The following is a 22386-nucleotide window of genomic DNA, read 5'->3' on the forward strand; positions in this document are numbered from 1 at the left end:
AAAATCGGTCGTACTTTGCTTCTGGCTTTCCCGTGGCCTAGGGAAACGAAGGTTCCCTCATCTCTAAAATAGATGAAATCAAAGTGCTAGGCACCAAACCAAGCCCCGCTATCGCGCTCTCTTTCCCCGTCTCTACATCTCAATCTGAATCATACGACTCATCCGAACTACAATACGGGCTTTCCTCGTCGGGGCCAGTATTAGACCCATCATCTGAGCCAGTGTCAGATCCGTCCTCTGAATCCGTCTCTGGATCGTTGCCGAAGCAGTTGTTCATTCTGTTGGTTGTATCTTCGTGATGTTGAGGGTCGTAATCCGGATTGTCTTCCACAAGATAGTCCCTGTGTCTGACCTGGAGGCACTGTTGTCGCGGTTTGAAAAAACTTTCTATCAAATATTCCTTCCATTCCGCACCGGGATCCCGGATATGTGGGTTGAGGTCGTACTTTATAGTCGAAGTCCTGTCTGGTTGGTAGAACCACTGAACGCGTATGTTCCGACTGTGTTCCTTGAAAGCTGTCAATACGGGTCGCAATAGTTCAAAAATGGGGGTCCAGAGGTTGAGTCGGATGTTTCTCTGGGGCAGTCGGATGTAAAGGTGGAAGTCGCGTTTATGAACGATGCGAAGTAATTGGTCAACCATGGCCTGCGCTTCGGCCGGGCTAGCAACAAGGTCCTTAACGGGGACCTCAACAATCAGTCCTCTCAGTACCGCTGTAGGCTTGAGACCAACTTTGAAAGCATCTGCAGTGAGTAGCCGGATTGCCTCAGAAAGCGTAGTTGCGAAGAGGTGGCGGTAATTCGATCCTCCAGGTACCATCTTGTACCACATCTCCAGCGCCTCGCGCGCGGTCTCAATCCCAACGTAGGACTGTTTGATGAAGTGTGGAGCTGCTTTGTGTCCCATACACTCCTCCAAAGTTCCGAATTTACAATAGCAGTCTTCCTTTACAAGGTCGCACAGGTGGCTCCAGGACTTGTGCACAGGAGCGGTTGCGCCGCCACTCGCGCTCCAGAGCTCTTCATAGATCATTTCGCGTATCTCACGTGGCAAGAGACGTTGCATCTCATCGCAGAAGGCCATATTCCAAGCTCGACTGTGAGATCTTACAGTGGCTCGCGACGTCCTTGGAAGAATGCGTTAGTGTGTTGTACGTTTGAGAGCGAAAACAATGCATTCTTCCACGTACTTCGCGTATAGAGCACGCTTCTCGACCAGAAGCCGCATTCTTTCCTTTTTCAATTCTTGAAGCTTGTCATTGATGGAACTTGTCTGTTGCATAGCCCTATTTGTAGATCAATCCATGTACTCGCCAAGGTGGAGGGAAGAGCGTACTCTTGTAATTGTTGGTACGTTCGCCATACATCTTCCTTCTGGCGATTCTGCTTACACCTGCATGCACTCATCTTGTTCGTCTGAAGTAGTGACCACGACAACGTGTGAATAGTATCTAGAAACTGGGGATGTGTTTGGCCAGACCGAGAAAGATCAGAAAGTGGGAAAGCAACGTCCGTTCGGAAATCTCAGCTAGCCATGCGGACGCGGCTCCGGGATGAGGGTAAACAGGTCACCACTAGAGCATTGTGTTAGCGCGCACGCCCTACACCGAATCACATATGCAGCGACAGACGCATGCATAGACACCACATGGAGTGCTCGATGTTTTGGAGGATCATTAACAATACGTTGATTCATGACTGCAAAACCGCTGACTGTTCGTGCAATAACTACGAAATATCCATGTCGACGACGGGAAGTAAACCTTATCCTACTTCATGGCCGCTAGTCGAACTTCGCAAAAGCAAGTTCGTACGCCAGAGCAAGCGTCATACGCGCGTGCTGAAGCATATGGTCGAAGCTCAGATATTCAATCTTATCTTCGGTTGTGTGTATCTTGTTGTCGCTGTACTTGAAGTCGGACTCAATGACGAAGGCTGACGGGTAGCCGGCCTTGGACGCACTGGCGTGATCTGAGCAAGCGTAACCGCACTTGGTCAGAACATACGGAATGCCACAGTAGACAGTGATGATCTTCTTGATGAACTCGGTGAGACCGGGGTCAACGAAGTCAGTAATGACACCAACAGACTCAGGCTCGCCCGCGTCCAGCGTCTTCTGGACGTAGCCGGTCATGTCCTGCTGAAGCATAGCCTTGACCTTGCGAGCCTCCTTCTCGTATGACTGGAAGATGGCCTGCGATCCTAAGAGGCCTCCTTCCTCAGCAGAGTACCAGTGGAACTCAATTGTGTTGTCTGCTTCGCCCTTGAGGATCTCTTCCGACTTGAGGAGAACGCGCAGCGCTTCGAGGATAGTTACGGTACCGCTGCCGTCGTCGTCGGCGCCTGGGGCGGCCAGGAGAGCTGGGAAGAAGAGGTTGATGCTGTCCTGGTGAGCGCCGATGACAATTGTCTTGTCGCTCTTGCCAGGAATGGTGGCGATGATGGAGGACTGGCCCCATGGGTGAGGGAACGCCTTCACGGAGGCTTTGACAGCGCCTGCATCCGCGAGAGTCTTGTTGACCTGGCCAAGAAGCCATGCCGAGCTCTCGACTCCGTATTTGGACTTATAGTATCGCGTGTGGAAAGAGGTGAAGGTCTCGAGATGCTCGCGCATGTTGTTCTTCTCCAGCTTCTTGAGCAGAGGAACGATGGTCTCGTTGTGTACAGGCTTTTCGGGGAACTTGACGCTCTCGGCTTTGAACCGGCGGTCGAGCGTGCCGAGCTCTTCATTGTGCGTGATGTCGAAGAAGTTGATGTTTTGCTGCATCGTGTCAGCGGTAGGCTCCACGTTATCTGCTGTCGGTGCTGGGATGTCATACCTTACGCAGCTCCCACTTCTCATCTTCGGTAACCCATCTTGTCTCGCCCGGAGACAGCTCAATAAGATACTCGTCTGGCTCGATGATAGTAAGCTGCGGCTCCTGCAGGACCGCCTGGGGGTCCTTGGGATGCGAAACTGCAGCTGCAAGGGCTGCAGTGTACAGAGGTAGTAAGATCGTCGTTGACTTCATGTTTGCTGGAGTGTAGATGGTAGCAAGAGCTGTGATAACGTCTATGGCAGCCGGCACGGTGGCTGGGTTGACGCGATGATGCGGAGACAGCGGCGGAGCTGTCCTGTTTCAGCCAAGCGCGTAGATCATCCGTCACGAGGTCACGCTTTCCTCTTAGTCGCTGCCCAGGTACACACGTCAACCATTGACATTCCATTATCTAGAGTACCAGACTTCCATCTATTGCGCATTCAGATACATTCTTCGGAGTAAGGATTGCGCACCTTCCAGACGCCCTTTGAGGCTCGATCATGCCCTGGCAATGAAAATATGCAACCACAGTACCTTCAACATCCCTCAGCACTTATGAGCCTCAGACCCCGGCTTTGTATGTCTCTTCGGCGGCGTGCACAAGCCTGAATCGGTGGCTTCCTCTGACGTGAGCGAGCTCTCTCTCGCATTTCTCTTAGCTGCCAGAAGCGTGTCTGAGTACGAGCTTTTGCGCTTCCTTGGCTCAAGTGTCGCAGACTGTTTCTCATGCTCGCCATGACCCATCTTGTCGCTGGAAATGTTTTCCTGTACCTGGTGAACGACCTTACGGAAAGCTTTCGCTGGATCATACCGTCTTCCAGGTTCGGCGCGGAAAGCCTTCGCTGCATCGTCTCGTCGCTCAAGCTCCACGTACTCCATTCGCCGCACAAGAACCCCGGCCTCCTTGAAGACTGCGGGCAATTGTCGGGCAAGCATCTCAACCTGAGAGTTGCCGAGCTCCTCTTCTTTGAGCGAGAAGCGCAAAACAAGTGAGGCTTTTTCCGGTTCTTCGTTGCGAAAAGACTCGTCCCGTTCTGGATTTGGATCGAGTCGTCCAAGCTCCACATTACGTTTGTATCGCTGTAAGCGATCCCACATCAGAGCGGCCTGTGTTGTTCTCTTAGTGTTGATTCTTTCCCACAGTTTGATGACTGGAAATGTTCCACCCTTTGCTTCGAATAAGAGTTCGCGAAGCGACTCACACAATGCATGAGTAAAAGATTCTTGTCCTGGCCCACGTGTATACTCGTCTGCTGAAGAAGCCGCTAACAACTGATAGTTTCGCAATTCTTCGTTTCTGCCTTTATGGGTCACAGCAGCAGTACTCGCGGAGCAGCAATCTAAGATAGCTAGTGTATCAGCTGCTGCGTGTAACTTGAGAGGTGCTTCTGCTTCATCCCAGAATGCTGTAGGAGCATAAGCATGGCCACTGCTCTCATCCCAATTTCGTGACCTGCTACGTGTTAATGACCGAATGCTGGAATTCCTCAGGCTACCTACGCAGATAACTGCAGTCGACTGCAGCCCTTGTCATCCTCGATACGGACACCATGGCCCGTGTAGTACACAATCAGCAGATTGTCTTCGCCGTCGTGTTCGTGCACATGGGTCAATATATGGTGGTTAAGGTCGATCTGCGGATTCCGGCTGTTCCGAATTCTTCTCACGGTACATCCGAACCCGAAGCCAGTTGTGAAAATCGTTTCAAGGAGACCAATCTGCCGCTTTAATTAGGCAATTTTCTTCGAATGATGCGCAGACTCACCTCTTGCTCGTGGCCTTTGAACTCGTCGACACTCTCATCCCAACGTATTATCAGCACTTCAACCTTGCGATAACCATTGGGTATCTGAAGTACACCATTCGACACATTCTGGAACAATGTGCGCCTCTCAGCTTCGAGGTTCAGCTCTCTCTTGGCTTCTTCGTCACGCGGGTCAAGAAAGGTGAGATCGTCAACAGTGACTGGTACCACGATCGAGTTCTGCCGGGACGGATTGATTGGCTTGGGGCTCTGACAAGGTTCGGTGGTCTTGGTATGCGCAAGTTGTGCAGTTGAGTGACGTTGTGCTGCCATATCTCAAGTGATACACCAGACTACTGATTGTAGGGCTACCCATCAGGAGGCTGCCTTCTTATGTTGTCCTATCGTTGCGTTCGTCGCTGTGATGCCATCTGAAGGACCTCCAGCGGCGGTGCAAACACGAACTAGAACAACTAGGGACAGCTTACGTTGGCGTTTACCGGCCCCAACATCGCATGTTTGCCTGAGAACTGCTTATCATACTGTCCGCTCGTCTATTGGCTGTCTGTGAGCTGAGCGGGCGCTCCCTTGCGCCACAATGTATGTCTTCCAACCACAACGCACCGACCCCACCAAACTGTCATGCGGACAATCGTTCAGCTGAACAACATGTGATATGAGGCTTAAAGATGGCATATGGGGAACGGTGAGTTCGCTCAAATAGAGTTTGTCATTGCACAGCCTTCCTCACTTTGTGCCTTGAGGTCAAGCCTAAGGCTAAATAGAGGCCAGCTGCGCCCGAATTACAGCTACTCAGCCTGACCTCCTGTATCCCAGACTCATAAATAAGCCTAGCCATAAATTCTAAGAAGATTGACCGGTCATGACAGATCAGGTAAAGTGTGATGATCATCACCACTAGGTTGCTTCACACTGACCGGTGTTCTCTACCTGTGCTTAGAATGGCATCCCCGAGAGCGAGCAGAACAAGTCCGGGGCAACCGTTGATCCGGATGCCCATATGGTACGCAACGCTCGTTCAATCTATAGTGAGCGCTACTGACATGCTCCACCAGCGCGAGGCAGGCTTCGACGTAGGCGATGAAGTCACCATGAAGGTTAGAAAACGTGTGATGATTAACGGAAAAGAGAAGACGCGTGTCTCATTCGATGCATTTACCGTTGCTGAACGTCATCTTCTCAACAGTCGTTGGCAGTACAGGTTGAAGGACAGCAGAGGCCTGCTGCACGGAACCTGGCTTTCAGAGGGCGATTTCAATGCGGCATGAGACACGATTTGTTCTATCCAGTTTCGCCTAATAGTGCCTAGAATGCGCCACAGTAATCAAGTGCTCCGGCTAGCTGCCTTAGCCCCGAGCTGTGTGCCCTCCAGGGCGCCATTGTCTTACATCCCGTAGCAAGCATACCCATTAAAGCGGGAATCTGCCGCAATCTATCTGCCATAACTTTCTTCTGATCAATCTTTGGTGAATACCCGCGTAACTGAAATTGAAGTACATTGGCGAGAAGAACATGGCCTCACAAGATAGCAGCGGCTCGGAGAAGTTGAGCTTTTGCAGCGATTCGCAATCCTCGGGGCATATATCAATACCAATCCAAGACATCGTCGCAGAAAGGCCTCATGGTAAGGAACTCACCCTATCATGTGGATGGCTGCGCTGACACCAAAAGGATCCGAACTTTCACCAGCGGAGGTGGAGAAAGAGATACGCAGCACTAAAACCATACCTCGTACGCTTTCACGCATATTGACTAGGGAGTGTTATAGTTTTACTAATCATCTCGAAGTGAAAATGTACTCGCGTGGGTATCCTCTGCAGGCGGCATTCCAATCGAGCGAATCTAGTTGGTCGATATATCGTGGCTTCAATTACCTGCATGCCCGTGTGATACTTCAACTCCAAGATGAACTTCGGTGTTTAGAGAAGAAACTGACAGATCTCGATGAAATGGACTTAGAGAATGGAGATGGAGCTCGTCTGATGTCTCGAAAAGACGACCTTCAGCAAGCCAGGAGGGAAGAGACGCAAAGTGTACGGGAGGGTCTCATAAGTACTATACAGCACAAGCTTGTCACGTATGGTATGTAATCTCTCCACTAACTACTCTGCATTGATGTGGCGACCTGACTTTCTCCCAGACGATACACTCGCCAAAGCCCGTGATCTCAACGCCTTCCAACGACCATCAAACCGGGACTACCATAGCTTTCGGACTTGGTTCTGGAACGTTAAGCCGCTGAACTATGAGCCTGAAGAAGACTTCACCAAGCGTCGTGAGGACCTGGTCTCGCTGCGTCATGGCCGGGAGTGGTCCGGGTTCGACGGACTGATTGAGACGTGCATACGTAAGATGCATGGACCCCTCACTCAGGTAATATCAGCTCTTTACGACATCTTTGCTCATTGTGACTGACCTATCATCAAGAAACTGTTCGCCACCAAGGAGCTCCGCGAGAAGACAGATGATAAATGTCTCTACTACTATTCGCAGTCTCGGATTGAAAAGCTCGTTGGATTGATCATCACACTCATCATCTTTATCCTCCTGGTACTCCCGGTTGTCGCCATGTACAAGCTGACATCGGTGGGTGATCGTAACTCCACCTTCGATGCCGTTGGGATTCTGGTTGTGTTCACATTGCTTTTCTCTGCTGCCATGAGCTTGCTCACAAAAGCGAAGCGACATGAGCTTTTTGCGGCCAGTGCCGCATACTGCGCCGTCCTGGTCGTTTTTATCAGCAATTTCAGCAACGACGGAAGTCGTCAAAGTGGATGAGCCTATTTAGATAGTCGGAAGATGAGCAGCTGGATTGCTGTCATCTTTTTGTCGTACATGTGTTTAGGCTGTACCTGCGGAAGTTTGATGTTCTGTTCCTGTGCCAGGTGCCTTCTACGCGCGCGCGCGCGATGTAAATTGTCGTTCAGGGTATAGTCATTGGGAAGCTCTTTCCAACATGAGATGTTTTCATCGCAGGCAGTAATGTAGAAAAAGAATCAATGGCCCTCAGTGTACTCTTGATACAGACCGTTCCGATATTGGTTTGTCAGTGGATAGTTGGTTTAATGCGCTGCTCAAATGGAGCGCTATGGACAGTGGGCTAACTCCGGGATCACGGATTGCCAGCTGTGCAACATCCATGTCGGCAGCAACGTCATCACCTCACCGTGCGATCGACTTATCCATATCTACTAGTGATGGTTTACGTATCGATAGCTTTCTCAATACAGGTATCAAGCTCACCTGTGGTATGAGTGTGCGCGATGCGGGGGACTTTAACTCCGGGTGACGCATTCCTAACTCCGGGCGAGGAAGCCGCCCACGAGATTCTTCAGGTGCCTACCTATGTAGGTATAAAGAGGGGACAAAGCCGACAAGCCAACTTATCATCCATAACACTTTCCAGAGAATCTATCTGCTCGTGTCGAAAGCCAGGCCAGCATCACAACGTCTGAACCAAAATGGCAGACTCTTCAATCGTTCTCATCACGGGCGGCAACACCGGCATTGGGTACGAGACCGTAAAGGCTCTGTACGCTTCACCACAACCGCACACTATCCTGATGGGTAGTCGCTCTCTCGAAAAAGCAAACGATGCCATCTCTAAGCTCAAGGATGAAGTCTTGGAGTCCAAGTCAGATGTCGTCCCCATCCAAATCGACATTGAGGACGATGCGTCGATCGAAAACGCATTCAAGAACATCAAGAGCAAGTATGGTCACATTGATTCGCTGGTCAACAATGCCGGTATGTGCTGTTTTCTCTCTCTCGCTCTAATGCAGCAGACTGATGTGTGATAGGCGGGTCTTTTGATGCCATTATGCGCAAGGATCCTAGCCCCACAGGCATTCGCGCAGCTTGGGACAGAAGTTACTCCCTTAACGTCACTTCCACCCAAGTAGTGACCCATATTTTCGCGCCCCTATTGATAGCCTCCAAACACCCTAGGCTCCTCTTCGTGACTTCTGGTCTGTCTTCCCTCGAAACCTCTTCCAGTAGCTTCAATTCCAAGCTCATGAACGCACCGCCGCCAAAGGGTTGGCCCAAGCCACCATCCATGGCCCAAACAGCTTATCGCTCGAGTAAGGCTGGGATGAACATGATGATGCTAGACTGGACACAAAGTCTTAGCGTCGATGGAGTCAAAGTCTTTGGCATCAGCCCCGGATTTCTGGCTACGGGATTGGGAGGCATGGGGCCGGAAATGTTGAAGAAATGGGGTGCGGGCGACCCAAGTATTGGGGGCGTGTTCATCAAGGATGTTGTGGAAGGGAAGAGAGACGAGGATAGCGGCAAAGTTATCAACAAGGATGGTGTGCAGCCTTGGTAGCTGCGCTATCTGCGGTATGATAGGCCGTCGGCTGTCGCACAACATTCGCAGATCTACTATTCTCGGTATCAGTCCATGGTTTGCTAATTTTCAGCCCCCAAATGAAGACGGTTCCTATGCCAGTATTGTTTTCATGGGACCACCCTTTCATTCTCTGGGGCTATTTTAAATCGACCTTTCGTGCATGTGTCGACTCCTCCTCCGTCTTCGTGTTACAGCATAGCTTATAATAATATGCATGATGCTGTGTATCCAGGAAAGGCTGACCCATCCGCAGGCACCATTGCCAGGGCGTCCAAGGCCTTTGACCCTCATGAGCTGAAACTCGATGTAAATGTGCGGTGAAAAGATCTCCCAAGATTTACCACTGCATTAAATCGCAGGTAATGTGGAATATGTTGCCCATACAGTTGACGTCTGTATCTTCGCGTGGGAAAATCAGTGAGACTTTCGCTGATCAGCCTTGTGCCTTCGTCCTCTTATCTCTCCGCGTTCCCCGCCCCCACTTCGAAGAGCACAAACCTATGATCTTAGCTCTGGCCTACTACCTAATACAGCTAATGCTGTCATCGCAACAAACTGCGCCTCGCTGCAAGTCGCTTCTACCTTTCCAATGGTTCGTTCTACACCGTGGAAGCATCTCAACGACAAGTATGTTCGCGCAACCGCTCTATCAGACGCTATATCGTCCGTTAAATATAGAAGAGACAGCAGGTAGCAGAGTTATGAGCCGTCTGGCGTACTTCATCGTGTTCTGGCGATGCACAACTCTTTACAATCTGCTTCGATAGCTAGACACCTACCATCCACAAAAAGACTGTATACTATTATCAATAACCTACTTCCAATCGTTAACAAGGCCCTTTATATCTATTGCACGTCTCCAAGATAATATTCGTCCCCCTAAAACGTAACCTAGATACCATGGCATCAGAACACGAGTCAGTTTACCTTGGAGTCTGGACGAATTGGTCGCATGGCTCGATCGCCGGCCTCACACTCACGACGACTCTTCAAAATGGCGGTTTACTCATCGCTTTCCTCGCGCTGTTCACTACTTTTACTGGAACCTGTTTCTGGACCATCGTCTCGTTCGCCATCCATCAAAACATGAGCCGCAAAATACCCCAAAGCGCATTGTACCACCAAAAGCAAGCAATACTTCGCAACTCAGAGACCAGTACAGCGGCTTTATGGAGACTATCAAGGATGTCTTGGGCCTGGAGGAAGGTGGTGGTTCCGCCCGCGTTACTCAGATCGGTGTCATTACCACTAGTCCTCAGCTTAGCGACCTTTTGCGCTTTCAGCACAGCCGGAGTGTTCTCTTCGCGAGTAGCCACTACGAGGGGTGGCGAGGTTCTTCTCGTTGGTGACAGGTGCGCTACGTTGAACAGTTCCCTGTTCACCGAACAGAACTACCGCGTAGCTCAATCGTATATTGCCAGTAGGACCAGAGCAAGCGCCAACTACGAGTCAGTTTGCTATAGGAAGTCTGGGTCAGCAGATAGCTGCCGCAAATTCGTCCGAGATACTCTCCCTGTGACGGTCACGACTGGCATTTCCTGCCCCTTCCCGGGCAAGAACAAGATATGTCATTCTCCGACAGCTGCCCTCCGTTTGGATTCCGGGTTCCTGGATAGTCACTCTGATCTGGGTATCAATTCGCCGCCTTCCTCAAGATTTCTCTATCGAACCGTTAACGAATGTGCCCCAATACGCAGCGAGGGGTACACATACAGAAATTCAACGCAACCCCATTGGAGTGTTCAGTTCCTGTATGGATACTATAATGAAGGTTTCTGTGAAAGCAACGACCTTGAATGCACTCTTCAATTTGCTGATGCGAACACTCATCGAGGACCTTTGGGAAGCGAGTACTCGGTTTCGTAAGTCCTTCTCGTCGATCAAATACTTCTACAACTAAGCATGCGTACAAGTGCCGTCACACGCTACAACGTTATCAACAACGACGAAGTCTTTTCAAACGATGCCTGGCGGCCAATCCAGGAACTGGAAGTTCCTGACGCAGACCTCGGTGTGTACTTCCTTCAGATGAAGGATATCAGGTATCTCGAACCCGTCACCGACTTATGGTTTGAAGCTCTGGACAAGGTGGTCAACCGCGGTAAGAAGTTTGGGAACCAGACTTCTTATGCTACCGAGCTGCCAATCAGAGCACTAGCATGTGTTCAGCAATACCAGTTTTGCCGGCCATCCTTAGAAGAAGTCGAAAACTGTACGCCGCTGAATGGTATATTTGAGGCCACAAGAATAGCCTCCTCAACACTCTTTCCACAGCCCAAAGATTCTGAGAGATTCCTTTGGTCCTTACGCGCCATCAGAGATATGGCAGGTGGCTTCCATGAACTCGTCAAACAGCTCAAGGGCGGATCGCTTCTCGCGAGTGATTATGTCTCAGATAGTGGGCAGGGTGGTTTACCAGACAATCAGTGGGAGCTGGAACTGGAGCATTGGTTCAAATTCACGATGGCCGACTTACAACGAGCCATACTCGACCAAGCGACCGGTCCAGTTGTCCCAGAGGCTGTGCCATTCTTTTCAGCGCCCACGTCTCCGGAAGCACGAGCGCTCTGTGGTAGTCAGAAGATCCGAAGTGACTCCTATACTTCGTTCAACGTGCTCGGCCTTATATTAATGTTTTCCATCGGAGGCCTAATTATGCTTATCGCTGCCTGTCTGCCGTCTGTAACTGCGCGTTTGCAGCGGAAGAAGCCATTTTCCAGTATCGAGTGGGTCACAAACGATACACTGCAGCTGCAGCGGCTTGCACACGAGGCTGTCGGAGCCGGACAGTGGCAGGGCGCATGCGATGATTATCCGCGAACGCGAAAGGGAGATCTGCTGGCAGTAATCGATATATCCAACAAGGAACACCCTGTGCTCCGAGCTCCCGCAGCGGCCGAGATGGTGAAGGAAGCAGAGCAAGCCAAGGAATTTCAGGACGAGGAACAAGGTATGGAGGAGCAAAGAAGCGAAGGAAGCGTCGAAGAGTGGAGTGAGGGTCTCAATGTTGCAGGTCCAAGAGGGGAAAGAAAGGCGGAGTGGCAGAGAAATGACTCAATCCACGAGTCTTTGATGAGTGTCGAGATCCCGCGCGTCTCCTTGGAGCTTTCACATCGCTTTGCCGCTGGAATATGTTAGTGTCCTTATCAATTCGATAGACGTAGGAACAATGCAAACCCAGAACTGACGCGCATTGTCAGAGAGTACCACGTAATCTCATGGTGTGAGCATGCTGAAAAACGCAGGAGCAAAACGGCGCGCGTACCGATGATGCCACCAATGCAAGTGCAGAAGATGACGTGACGCGTGCCTCGGCTATAGAACGTTATCGATAAGGCACCACCTAGCCTAGTACCTTTCACCAGGACAATGCAACTCTTCATAAGTAAAACGCATACCGTCCGATATATAGAACGTTCAGATGCCGACCACGCGAGGTCAAAAGCGCGACGCAGAAATGGAGGCTGCCCTGAAAGTTTTCTTCTCAAGCCCACGCTTTGCTGTCGCTGGCGCGTCTTCCGACCCACACAAATACGGACATAAGAGTACGCTAGAATGTCCTCTCCCAGTGTTACCTGGATCTTATCATCTCTAACACGATATCACAGTATTCGCTTGGTATCTCCAGCACTCCCTCCCCGCAACGCCTTTGAACCCGCGAAGCCCGAGTGTTACCATCTTGAACCGTGCCCACACAACCGTGCCGTCGCCGACAGCTCTTCAGGACCCACCAGCATCCAGCTATTCTCTGTCGGTCATTACGCCACCTACAGTGACGAAGCAATTGCTCAAAGAGGCGAAGGAGGCTGGAATTCCTGCTGTATGGCTCCAGCCTGGAAGTTTCGATGCCGAAGTTATAGAGTACGCGAAAGCTAACTTCAAGGCGGCAATTGGCGGCAATGGCGGCAGGGGAGGAGAAGGATGGTGCGTACTTGTTGACGGTGAGGAAGGAATGGAGTTAGCTGGACGAGAAGCGTCGAGACTTTGAAGTGAAACGAAGGTCGACCGAGTAGTATGTGTTGCTCCCTACTCTTGCTATCGGAGGAGTTTCGATGATGTTTACGAGTGATCGAAATGTACTACAATTCATACTAGGAACATATTATGTGTTTGGATAAGTCAAGTTTGCCATCCCACGTCTACGTCCATTGCTCTTTAGCCTTTCTTCCACGAGCTCTCCGTCTTGAGCCAAGTCTCAAACTCCTTCATCTCCGGATGCATCCTCTTGCACTCCTCAATATCTGCACCGAACCCCTTCTCGCGAAACCAATCGAACATGTACCCAAGCTCTTTCGACATCCAGCACAGCGCCCCCGCGACAGACCGGTACGTCATCGGAAGCTTTTCACCCGTGCTCTTTCCAAAAGTCTCCTTGAATCGTTCAAACGAAAGTGTGTCCCCTGCTAGCGACATACCCTTGTTTTGGTATACCGAAGTATCGTGCTTGAGGAACGCTTGGGCGGCGAAGAACCCAATGTCACTAGTACTGATAAGTTGTAGAGGTTTCTCCTTTGGCAGCTTGATCGCCCAACTCGTTGTAAACACCTTGCCGAAGAAATCTGGAGTCAGATTCTCGTAAAATGCTACGGGTCGTAGTACGGTATATGTCATGTTGCCTTTCCTGGATTCGGAGAAGAGGTGTTGCTCGATATTATGTTTCGTGATGAAGTGGGGGACGGTTGTCGGATCCGAGTCTGATTTTGCACCGCCTCGATCCGCGGAAGAGAAGACGAAGTGCGATACACCGTTCTTGATAGATGCATTTACAAGGTCCTTTCCTTGCTTCTCCTCATTCTTTCCGAGCGCCTGTACGAGGGTTCAGCAAAGCTTGACTATCGTTGCAGGAAACATGCTCACCTGAACACTAAAGACTCCCCAAATGGGCATCTTGGTGGACTTTCTCGCTGCCTTGAACATCTCGTCGGCTGCATCGAGATTTCCAGTGACGAGTTTGATCCTCGACGACTTCTTTTCGAGCTTCTGGGAGGATGACGACTGGGCGTCCCGGGTGACTGCTAGGATTTCGTATGGTGCGTCCGATTTGAGCAGGGCATCAACGACTGAACCACCTTGTTTACCAGTCGCACCTGTGATGAGGACTGCTCTGAGAGCCATTGAGGGCTAATCGGATATTATTTAGTATGAACAGGAGAAAGGGAAGAAGGTTGCGACTGTGTTCGATTGAGAGTTGAGTGATTCTTGCATCTTTTATGAACAAATTGTTCTGCTATGTCTATTGACATATGCGAAATCCAGCTCTGCTTAGTATTGCTCGTACACATGGTGTTGCGCACCGCGACCCTTGCGAGTCGGCGGGTTGTTCGCTCGCTTCTGGCAGCAGCTGAGACGAACGCCGCTGATTGGTGTTCGGCCTTCCGAACAGCGAACGCGAGGCGGCTTACGGGATCGATCTGCCCAACTTCTATCCGGTCGCAGCTCCGTCGCATCGTTCAAGCAAAGGATGCATCAATAACTGAGTGACTGTTCTGTGACTGGCCGCACATCAAAGCGCGAAAAAGGGTATATATCTGCTAGAAAAAATCGATCTTAACTTCCCAACATGGCGTGCATCATATCAACAAGCCCAAGACATTTACATTTCCTTCGCGACAGCCTCCAGGGACTCCTTGAAGATGTTACAAGCCTGGCTCAGCTCCTCCTCGCTGATTGTGAGTGGCGGAATGAATCTCAGTACGTCGAACACCGAAGTGCTGAGGAGAAGCATGTCTCGCTTGACGCATTCCTGCACAATTTTGGGCGCAATTTGTGGCTGGCTCTGAGCATGTTGTGCAGCAGTATTCGATGAGTCGCGTTGTAGTTCTGGGTTTGCAAACTGGACACCGACCATGAGACCCGATCCGCGAACATCTTCGATCAAGTTACCGGCCTTGGTGCCAGAAGCTTTGAGATCACGGAGGAAGGAGAAGATCTGCTTGGAGCGCGCGGCGACATTGTCCAGGATCTTCTCCTCGTGGAATGCTTTGACTGTGGCTGTTGCGGCGGCGCATGCGACTGCGTTACCCGCATATGTGCCACCCATGGATCCTGGTTTTTGGAGATCCATGAGCTTCTTACTGCTCGCAATACCGGATAGAGGGAACCCGTTCGCAATGCCCTTTGCGAAGATGAGAATGTCTGGTCGTACACCAGACTCCTGCACAAACCACATGTGTCCCGTGCGGCCCATACCAGATTGGACCTCGTCAGCGATAAAAAGGACGTTGTGCTCATCGCAAATCTGCCTGACGCCGTGTAGGAACTCGGGTGGTGCTGGGACATAACCTCCCTCACCAAGAACGGGCTCCAGAATGACTGCTGCAGTATCTGCGGGAGACGTCTGCTGCTGCAAGGTAAGCTTCAATTGGAGCAGTGCCTGGCTCACGAGCTGCTCCTTCGGTGTGTCTGGAGACATGCCGAACTGGCTGTAGTACGGAAATGCGGACGCAAAGACGCCACCCATCAGAGGTCCATGGCCTTCGCCGTAAATAGTCTTGGATCGCGTCATCGAGGCTGTCGCGTTCGTGCGGCCGTGGTATGAGCCCTGCATGACGATGATGTTCGGCTTCTTCGTCGCGGCACGGGCAAGTTTGACGGCTGCTTCAACGGCCTCTGCACCCGAGTTCCAGAAGAAGACGGTATCGAGCGATTCGTGGGGAAGTATCGGAATCAGCTCTTTGAGAAGAGCGATCTGTGCGGAGCTGAAGCCAATGTTGACTTGGGCGTGTGTGATCTTGTTGCATTGTGCCGCTGCGGCAGCGCTGACTTTGGGGTGGCAGTGACCAAGGTTCACAACACCAATGCCGGCCGTCATGTCAAGCAGCTTGACGCCCTTGTCCGTGGTGATGAATGTGCCCTTTCCGTCTTCAAAGACATGCTTGGTGAGGCGGCCAATGCCCTTTGCAATGTGCTGTTCGCCAAATGCTGCTGTATCCATCTCGGAGGACGCTGGTCGTGTAGTAGAGAACGGTCGTCGAGGGTTTGGGGCGTGTCGCGGAAGAGTGGGTACGAGGTTGCGTGGAGCTGACAAGCAGCGTCTGGATACCGTGGCGACCTTCATTATGTATCGTGGGGATTGTGCTGCTGCTTTCGACTGCCGTGTAGGTCAAAGTGGTGGGGTTCGGGTTGAGGCGGCCTGACGTAGCTAGCACGCTTATCGCCGAAACTAGACGCCCTACACGCGTTCTTATGACCTTCACGATCATTTGCGACGGCCAACAACTCACTCACTTCGCTTCTACTAACTTCTTTAGGTAATACAAGAGACCGTCTGCCAAGACTTCTTACTCAACGACAAATTATCTACACGCCCCACACGCCTGAGATATTGTCTAGTAACCGGCCTGCAGCTGTTGTTTGAGCAGAACTTTCCTGTTGCTAGGATAATACTGATGCCTCTATCGAGCCAGCGGCAAATACACAACCACACATAGCAACTACGCCGAGGTGCACTATCTGGGCGGACTACATAGGTCTACGGTTCCCGTTCGAACGTAGAACGTACGATCAACACAACCCATGAGCTTGGAAGACACCGAGATATCTCTGGTCTAGCCGGTGGTTCAGATATGAACCTTCTCCGCAGCCGTCACACGTCTATCCTGCACTTTTCCACGCCGGCTCTGATAAGTGTACAAAGTACCTAGGTATATCATGAGTCTACCGCGTTCGCTATCACTACCTAAGACTCGTGCTCATTTTACTATGTTCTCATCATAAGCAAGCAGTCTCAGACGTTGCTTCCCTCCTTACGATCCCAAGCCATAGGCCCCGGGTCTCGAGGACCTCCAGCAATGACCGAAGTTACTGTGAACTTCGTCTCCTTTATGATATTCTTCTGAGAGTCTCCATCACTATTATCGGCCTCGTCGTTGTCGCCCAAGGTCTGGAACGTGTCCATGGCTATCACGCGGGAGCGCGAGGTGGGCTGCCGATTGTTTATTCCAGATTGGTATGCTTGTCCGCCAGATGCAGCAGGAGTATTGGAGCCGGCGGATACCCTAATGCGCAGGGATAGGAGAGGGCGAAGAGGAGGTAGCGAACCGGCGATGAGGCCAATGCCGACTTCGGTCAAGGACCAGAAGCCGATTTTGCCCGTACTGTACATGAACTCGCCAGGGTCACTGTAGAGTGTGAGGTACTTGAGGCGGACGATGGTAGCACATGAGGCACTGAGTCAGGATTAGTTCTTGATACCATAGCATGGGGGATCGTCAAGGCCTTACAAAGAAGCGAGCGCAAGCATGACAGCAACTGAAGCTTTCACAGCTCCCTTCATCTGGACATTCCAAAGCAGAATAGCCGGCATGATCGAGAGACTAAAGTCTGCAGTGATCTCGATGGCCGAGTAGAACAGACTGACGTTGGTATTGAGTTGAAGGTTGCAGGTGCCATTAGATTCACCCCATAGCGTGTTGATCGGATGGCCGGCAAAACGTTAGCGACGATATTTCCTACTTGTAGAACAAGTCAACTCACAGATGTTTGCAATTCCTATGCAGAAGACTAAAGCAGCAACCATGGTAGCACCAATCAGCGCCCATAAAGCCCACGTGAAGAAGCGACGACCAACAGCGATGCGCAGAAGCGCTACTGCAACACTGATCTTGACGAACATGGCGCTGACTGCGTAGAAGTACTCTGCGATGTAGAAGAGCTGAACACAGTGAGTATGGAGTCTATAGCATTTCGTAGATAGGGAGTATGTACCTTTGTTCCTTTGGATATTGTCACCGTGGGCAGCTCTCGTGCGAACTGTCCAGAGCCATAGTGACAACAGACGATGCAAAGAGCAGCTGTCACTGAGAAGAGAATCTGCAGCGAACTATCAGTTGGCTTATCCCATGCTGATGGTGCTGGGTACTTACAGTTCCGACGAGCATGAAGTAGTCATCCATGCCCCACGCTTTCCTCCACATCCGTACCCCGACTCTCATGGAGAAGACGATCCAACTCAACACGAGCAATATGATTGCGCAGTACAACAACGCCACTCCATCTCTGGCCACTTCGACAGTCGTCATGTTCCTTGCGCAATGTTGACAAACGTATCAGAGACCGAGAAATGTAGCAAGCAGATGACGAACATGAGACCGGTGGCAGCTCGCCGGATGACATATATTGGACGTTTCATCTCTACCACTGTACCACAGGAGAACCCCAATTTTCTGTCGACTCATGTCGTGGATCGTGAGCCGTGCAAACAGGGCCTCGTGTTACGTCCTAAGGTCGCGGGCGCTAGACGTAAAGGGCTTCGTCTAGATCAGATCTAATGTGTCAACTATCCGCGGAGGATGCCCTCGGGAATAGCTTAGTGTATAGGACTGCCGCGTGGTCCGAATCGTTTACGTTTTCTCCGACACCTTGCTTTGTGGAAGCGAGCATCAATGTAGCATGGCCCCACTATGGGCTGCGGCGTCGTGAAGAGGAGCTACCCGCATCAAAGAAGCCTTATGCGTACCAGACTTGCTATCCATCTAAATCGTCGGAGTACCCGTGAGGCGTTGGTGACCCCTAGTGACCGGTACATGGGTGGCACTGTGGCAGGTGTCGTGATTTTCTTCCCCTGTCGGGCCGTTGCTAGCTTAAGTGGGTCTTACAGCTGGTCCGCCCATGGGCTCGGTTCCAACACTGGCCGGCGCCACGCTCAGACTGCCTGATTAGAAAATGTTCGTCCCAAGACGGCAGTAAAGTTGGGTGGTCATCTGGTTCAGGCGATTACCATCACGCCTCGTATCTTGGCTGATAGATGCGTAGTCGCGCGAGTGTGTTTCGATGTTGATTGAGCAGCTTCAAGGTCGCGGTTGGCTTGCTACGAGCGGAATCCTTCCCTGCGGTGAAAAAAACGGGCCCCGTACGAAGTCCCTCCCGAGCTCGCTGTGTTCCTTGTAAATCTCCGGCAGCTTCTCAGATTTCGTTTGAGATGATGTTTCTGGGCCCAGAACACGGGTAGCCTCACAATGCCAGCCCATGACTGTTCCAAATCAGTGCGCTCTTGCATGAGCTCGAGCTGATGCGCAAGGGCCCCGATTATGTCTGCATATTATCCTCTTCCTTTCTGTATTTTGCTGAAACTTCCATCTGTTTACTCTCACCATACCTAGCTCCGCCATGGCATCGTTCCAAATCCAAGACTCTGACCTGACGGGATTTCAGGGCAAAGTCGCCGTCATAACAGGTACCTTGATTCGGCCCAATCAACTTTCAGGTTCCAGAACACTGACAATGCCGTAGGTGGGTCGTCTGGTATTGGCCTCGCCACAGCAGAGCTACTGCTCTCTCTAGGCGCACTAGTTGTGACTGGTGATATTCAGGCACCACCGGCGTCTGTGGCTGACTGTCACTTTGTCCAAATCGACGTCAGGCGCTGGAGCGATCTAACGAAACTATTCAAGGCCGCGAAAGAAAAGCACGGTCGTGTTGACTTTGTATTTGCGAATGCTGGAATTGGGCCACGCGCAAATTACTTGGCTCTCGAAGTCGATGAGAACGGTGACCCCAAGGAACCAAATGATGACACCTTGGACATCAATCTGGACAGTGTTGTCAGGACCGTGACACTCGCTACCCATTATCTGAAGGGCCAGGCCGAGGGGGGGTCCATTGTCATCATGGGGTCCAGCACCGGCTTGCATCCCGTCCGAGCAGTTGATTATTGTGAGTAACAGTTCGTCGATCACGTTTGAATCTCCGACTAACAGCACGACTCAGCGACGGCCAAAGCGGGTGTTCTAGGCTTTGGTAGGAGTTTCGCGCTGTTGGTGAAGGCTGCCGGTCTGCCTATTCGCGTCAACACTCTCGCCCCTTCATGGACGGCAACTCAGGTCTTGCCCGATTTGAAAGGCTTGCTAGATGCGGTTTCGTACAACTGCCAGCCTACTTCAGTCGTTGCCCGAGCAGCGGCCTACTTGATGGTAGACAAGTCTCGTCACGGAGACCTCATCTTTGCCTGCGACGGAAAATACACAGAGATCGAGAAGGCTGTGCTTGCGCCGGCATATGCAACTATCAAGGGAGACGGATTAAGCGACGATGATGTCCTGGCGAAGGTCTTGGCGCTGGGTAGCTAGACATCCGACTGAATCAACGAGCAAATTCTGAAGTATTGAAAACGGATTTAACATGGATGATGTGAGTTGAACGATCAGAGAACCATAATCTGGAAGGGGGACGAACCCCTGCCAAGATTGTGACTGGTATACCCCTTCGGGTTAGATTGTCACTAATGATGTCATGCTGGCCAAAACCGAAATCACTTATTCCCGAGGTCTGCTGTATTTCTGCTGAGGCATCAACCACTATTTGACGTGACCGTAACGCGCTATCTGAGTCTAAACACACTGACTGTAGTAATCGCCGTTGGCTTTGCACGTCGACCCACTCGCACAGCCTGTACATCCACTATAGGTTTTCCCGCCACACTGCCCATACTTCGCTACTTCGCATATGGGCGCAGCCGGCACTGTGGGCGTAGCAGATGCGCTGGTCATCATGGTAGTGGGTGAGGCTGTGGCAATCGGTGCAGCAGTGGGTGCAGCAGACGGCGCGGGCGCAGAACTGCTTCCATCCCAAACAGCAGGGCCAGGGACAGGATAAGTGGTTGCTTGCTTGGCTTCAGGGGAGTCAATGTTGAAAGCGATACCGGGCTCTGTTCCAGTATAGGCGCCTGGGAAAGAAACGAGCGCTGACGCAGGAGGAGAGGCTGTTCCCGATCCTGTCACGGTGAATTGAGCGCACTCGGGATAGACTACAGAGTATCAGCTTGAGCATCGATATGGCAATGTGGAGAACTGGCTCACATTGCGGGTTGTTCGCCTGATGCACAGCGATGAGCTCATGACGGATCAAGTAGTCACCTGCTGCAAGTGTAGCCGGGATAGTGATTGTGGCATAAAGAGTGTCGAGGATGGCATCACCTGCCTAAAATAACGGTGTACGAAGTCAGTGTATGTCTCACACGCAGTTCGTACATGGAAGATTTTACCCAGATGCCGGAGTTTTCTGTACCTGATATGAGGCCTTGCTCATATATCTTAACTACATCACGGTCCTGTTAGAGATGCAGTCCACTCGAGGGATGCGTACTTACACCACACTTTACCAGCTCCATCGAAGCTGTCACAAGATCCCGGACATTTGGCCATGTATACAAGAAGAGAAGTCGGCCTGTGAGTCCATTGCTTCCAGTGTGTCTTCAATTTGGCACCAGCGGCAATGGTGCCAGTCATGCCTGTACCGAGAGCGCCGTTATTGTTGCAGCGGATGTTGACTGTCTAGAGTAAGTGAGCTTTTGGTTGATGTACGCTTTTGTAGGGTCGTACTGAGAGATCTTTGATGTACATGGGGTCGTAGGTCGAGTACTGTCGCTGAATGGACTTTTGACCTGAAGCTGAGTTGTACGGTGACCATCTTGGAATTGTCAGTACATGGGAAGAGTGCGTGTGAGAAGGTGATGTACCCTTGGTAGGTTGTGTCTCCTACAATATACTGATCGACTCCTCCATGAGCGGTCGCAGTTGCAACCAAGGAAGCAACCGCCGTCAACGCCGTGTAGAACTTCATTATGATGTTGTAGAGCAAACTAGAGGGACCGATATTAGATAGCAAGTCGATGCGCAAAGATGGGCGGTGGTACAAGCAGAGAGTGCACCCTCTCATATACTTTCCGTTTGCCCCGTAAGCCACACCAGCGCGTATCGCGTGAGGAAACCGGGTATTGTGTTGCCTCATAGAGGCAAATTCCCACGCGTACCATAGATTGATGTGTGATACTAGTCCATATGCTTGGTCCGTCACAGCCGCATGGCATCTCGACCTCTAGAGGAGTTTGTGCGACCGGGCCAGATCTGAGGGATACTGCATAATCCGATCAATGGGCCAATGGTGCGAAAAAGCACGTTCGACTTTTGTGGTAGTCTTAACGGAGCAGACAGCCGTTGGGGGAATGCATAGATGAAGTGCGCAGGGGTGTAAATAGCCGGAGGTCACATTTCGCGGGGAAATCGGTAGCGTGTGCCCATGACTTGAATGCTTGTATATGAGGTGTGGGTCATCTATAATTTAGGATGATCTTGATCACACATGGCCGCTGCTTGTTCGACCATAAGATATGAAGCTCAGAGCTTGAGTATCTCATCGGGTTCGTTAGCGACAGCATCACAAGGGTTGTGAAAATGGGCTGCACGCGCAAAGTGTAGCAAAGACCTGAGTGTGAAAGTATTAGTATACGGTACTGATTTGAAGAGCCGCTGGCTGGAGAGAAGACCATATCTCGCTTATGCATGGGTAGTCAGAACACACTACGTCACGGTGGGGTCTGCTATGTGTGGTCATTCAAATGAATCGTGAGATGTACGGAGCGCCCGGTCAATATAGACCCATCGAATACGCTGAGCCGAACGAAAACCTGGTCGAGGGCCTTAGCCATATGTATAGCGTGTCAGCTCCAGGCTGGACCTGCTCGTTTGGCG

The 22386-nt window shown here is 51.2% G+C and overlaps 9 protein-coding genes across 9 annotated transcripts; 3 read left to right on the top strand and 6 right to left on the bottom strand.

Annotated features, from left to right (window-relative positions):
* Positions 1 to 139: 139 nt before the first annotated feature.
* Positions 140 to 1084, bottom strand: J4E87_008826 (uncharacterized protein; the record flags this gene model as incomplete). The annotated part of the gene is made up of 1 exon (XM_049380410.1): positions 140 to 1084. One exon carries the CDS (start codon positions 1082 to 1084, stop codon positions 140 to 142), a length of 945 nt encoding a protein of 314 aa, XP_049229907.1.
* A 699-nt stretch (positions 1085 to 1783) lies between these two features.
* On the bottom strand, positions 1784 to 3207 carry LAP1 (Leucine aminopeptidase 1; the record flags this gene model as incomplete). The annotated part of the gene is made up of 3 exons (XM_049380411.1): positions 1784 to 2761; positions 2820 to 3109; positions 3201 to 3207. 3 exons carry the CDS (start codon positions 3205 to 3207, stop codon positions 1784 to 1786), a joined length of 1275 nt encoding a protein of 424 aa, XP_049229908.1.
* A 140-nt stretch (positions 3208 to 3347) lies between these two features.
* On the bottom strand, positions 3348 to 4012 carry J4E87_008828 (uncharacterized protein; the record flags this gene model as incomplete). Its single annotated transcript, XM_049380412.1, has 2 exons — positions 3348 to 3908; positions 4004 to 4012. The coding sequence occupies 2 exons, from the start codon at positions 4010 to 4012 to the stop codon at positions 3348 to 3350; spliced, it is 570 nt and encodes a 189-aa protein (XP_049229909.1).
* Positions 4013 to 8027: 4015 nt separating this feature from the next.
* On the top strand, positions 8028 to 8896 carry J4E87_008829 (uncharacterized protein; the record flags this gene model as incomplete). Its single annotated transcript, XM_049380413.1, has 2 exons — positions 8028 to 8313; positions 8367 to 8896. The coding sequence occupies 2 exons, from the start codon at positions 8028 to 8030 to the stop codon at positions 8894 to 8896; spliced, it is 816 nt and encodes a 271-aa protein (XP_049229910.1).
* Positions 8897 to 10822: 1926 nt separating this feature from the next.
* Positions 10823 to 12058, top strand: J4E87_008830 (uncharacterized protein; the record flags this gene model as incomplete). The annotated part of the gene is made up of 1 exon (XM_049380414.1): positions 10823 to 12058. One exon carries the CDS (start codon positions 10823 to 10825, stop codon positions 12056 to 12058), a length of 1236 nt encoding a protein of 411 aa, XP_049229911.1.
* A 1017-nt stretch (positions 12059 to 13075) lies between these two features.
* On the bottom strand, positions 13076 to 14035 carry J4E87_008831 (uncharacterized protein; the record flags this gene model as incomplete). The annotated part of the gene is made up of 2 exons (XM_049380415.1): positions 13076 to 13726; positions 13778 to 14035. 2 exons carry the CDS (start codon positions 14033 to 14035, stop codon positions 13076 to 13078), a joined length of 909 nt encoding a protein of 302 aa, XP_049229912.1.
* Positions 14036 to 14513: 478 nt separating this feature from the next.
* J4E87_008832 (uncharacterized protein) lies at positions 14514 to 15977 on the bottom strand (the record flags this gene model as incomplete). The annotated part of the gene is made up of 1 exon (XM_049380416.1): positions 14514 to 15977. One exon carries the CDS (start codon positions 15975 to 15977, stop codon positions 14514 to 14516), a length of 1464 nt encoding a protein of 487 aa, XP_049229913.1.
* A 669-nt stretch (positions 15978 to 16646) lies between these two features.
* Positions 16647 to 17940, bottom strand: J4E87_008833 (uncharacterized protein; the record flags this gene model as incomplete). The annotated part of the gene is made up of 5 exons (XM_049380417.1): positions 16647 to 17088; positions 17143 to 17242; positions 17396 to 17573; positions 17627 to 17731; positions 17785 to 17940. 5 exons carry the CDS (start codon positions 17938 to 17940, stop codon positions 16647 to 16649), a joined length of 981 nt encoding a protein of 326 aa, XP_049229914.1.
* A 1087-nt stretch (positions 17941 to 19027) lies between these two features.
* On the top strand, positions 19028 to 19986 carry J4E87_008834 (uncharacterized protein; the record flags this gene model as incomplete). The annotated part of the gene is made up of 3 exons (XM_049380418.1): positions 19028 to 19094; positions 19151 to 19573; positions 19628 to 19986. The coding sequence occupies 3 exons, from the start codon at positions 19028 to 19030 to the stop codon at positions 19984 to 19986; spliced, it is 849 nt and encodes a 282-aa protein (XP_049229915.1).
* Positions 19987 to 22386: the final 2400 nt, after the last annotated feature.

The sequence above is a fragment of the Alternaria ethzedia genome, assembly GCF_023757985.1.
Source record: "Alternaria ethzedia strain BMP 0044 chromosome Unknown scaffold_29, whole genome shotgun sequence".
NCBI lineage: Eukaryota > Fungi > Ascomycota > Dothideomycetes > Pleosporales > Pleosporaceae > Alternaria > Alternaria ethzedia.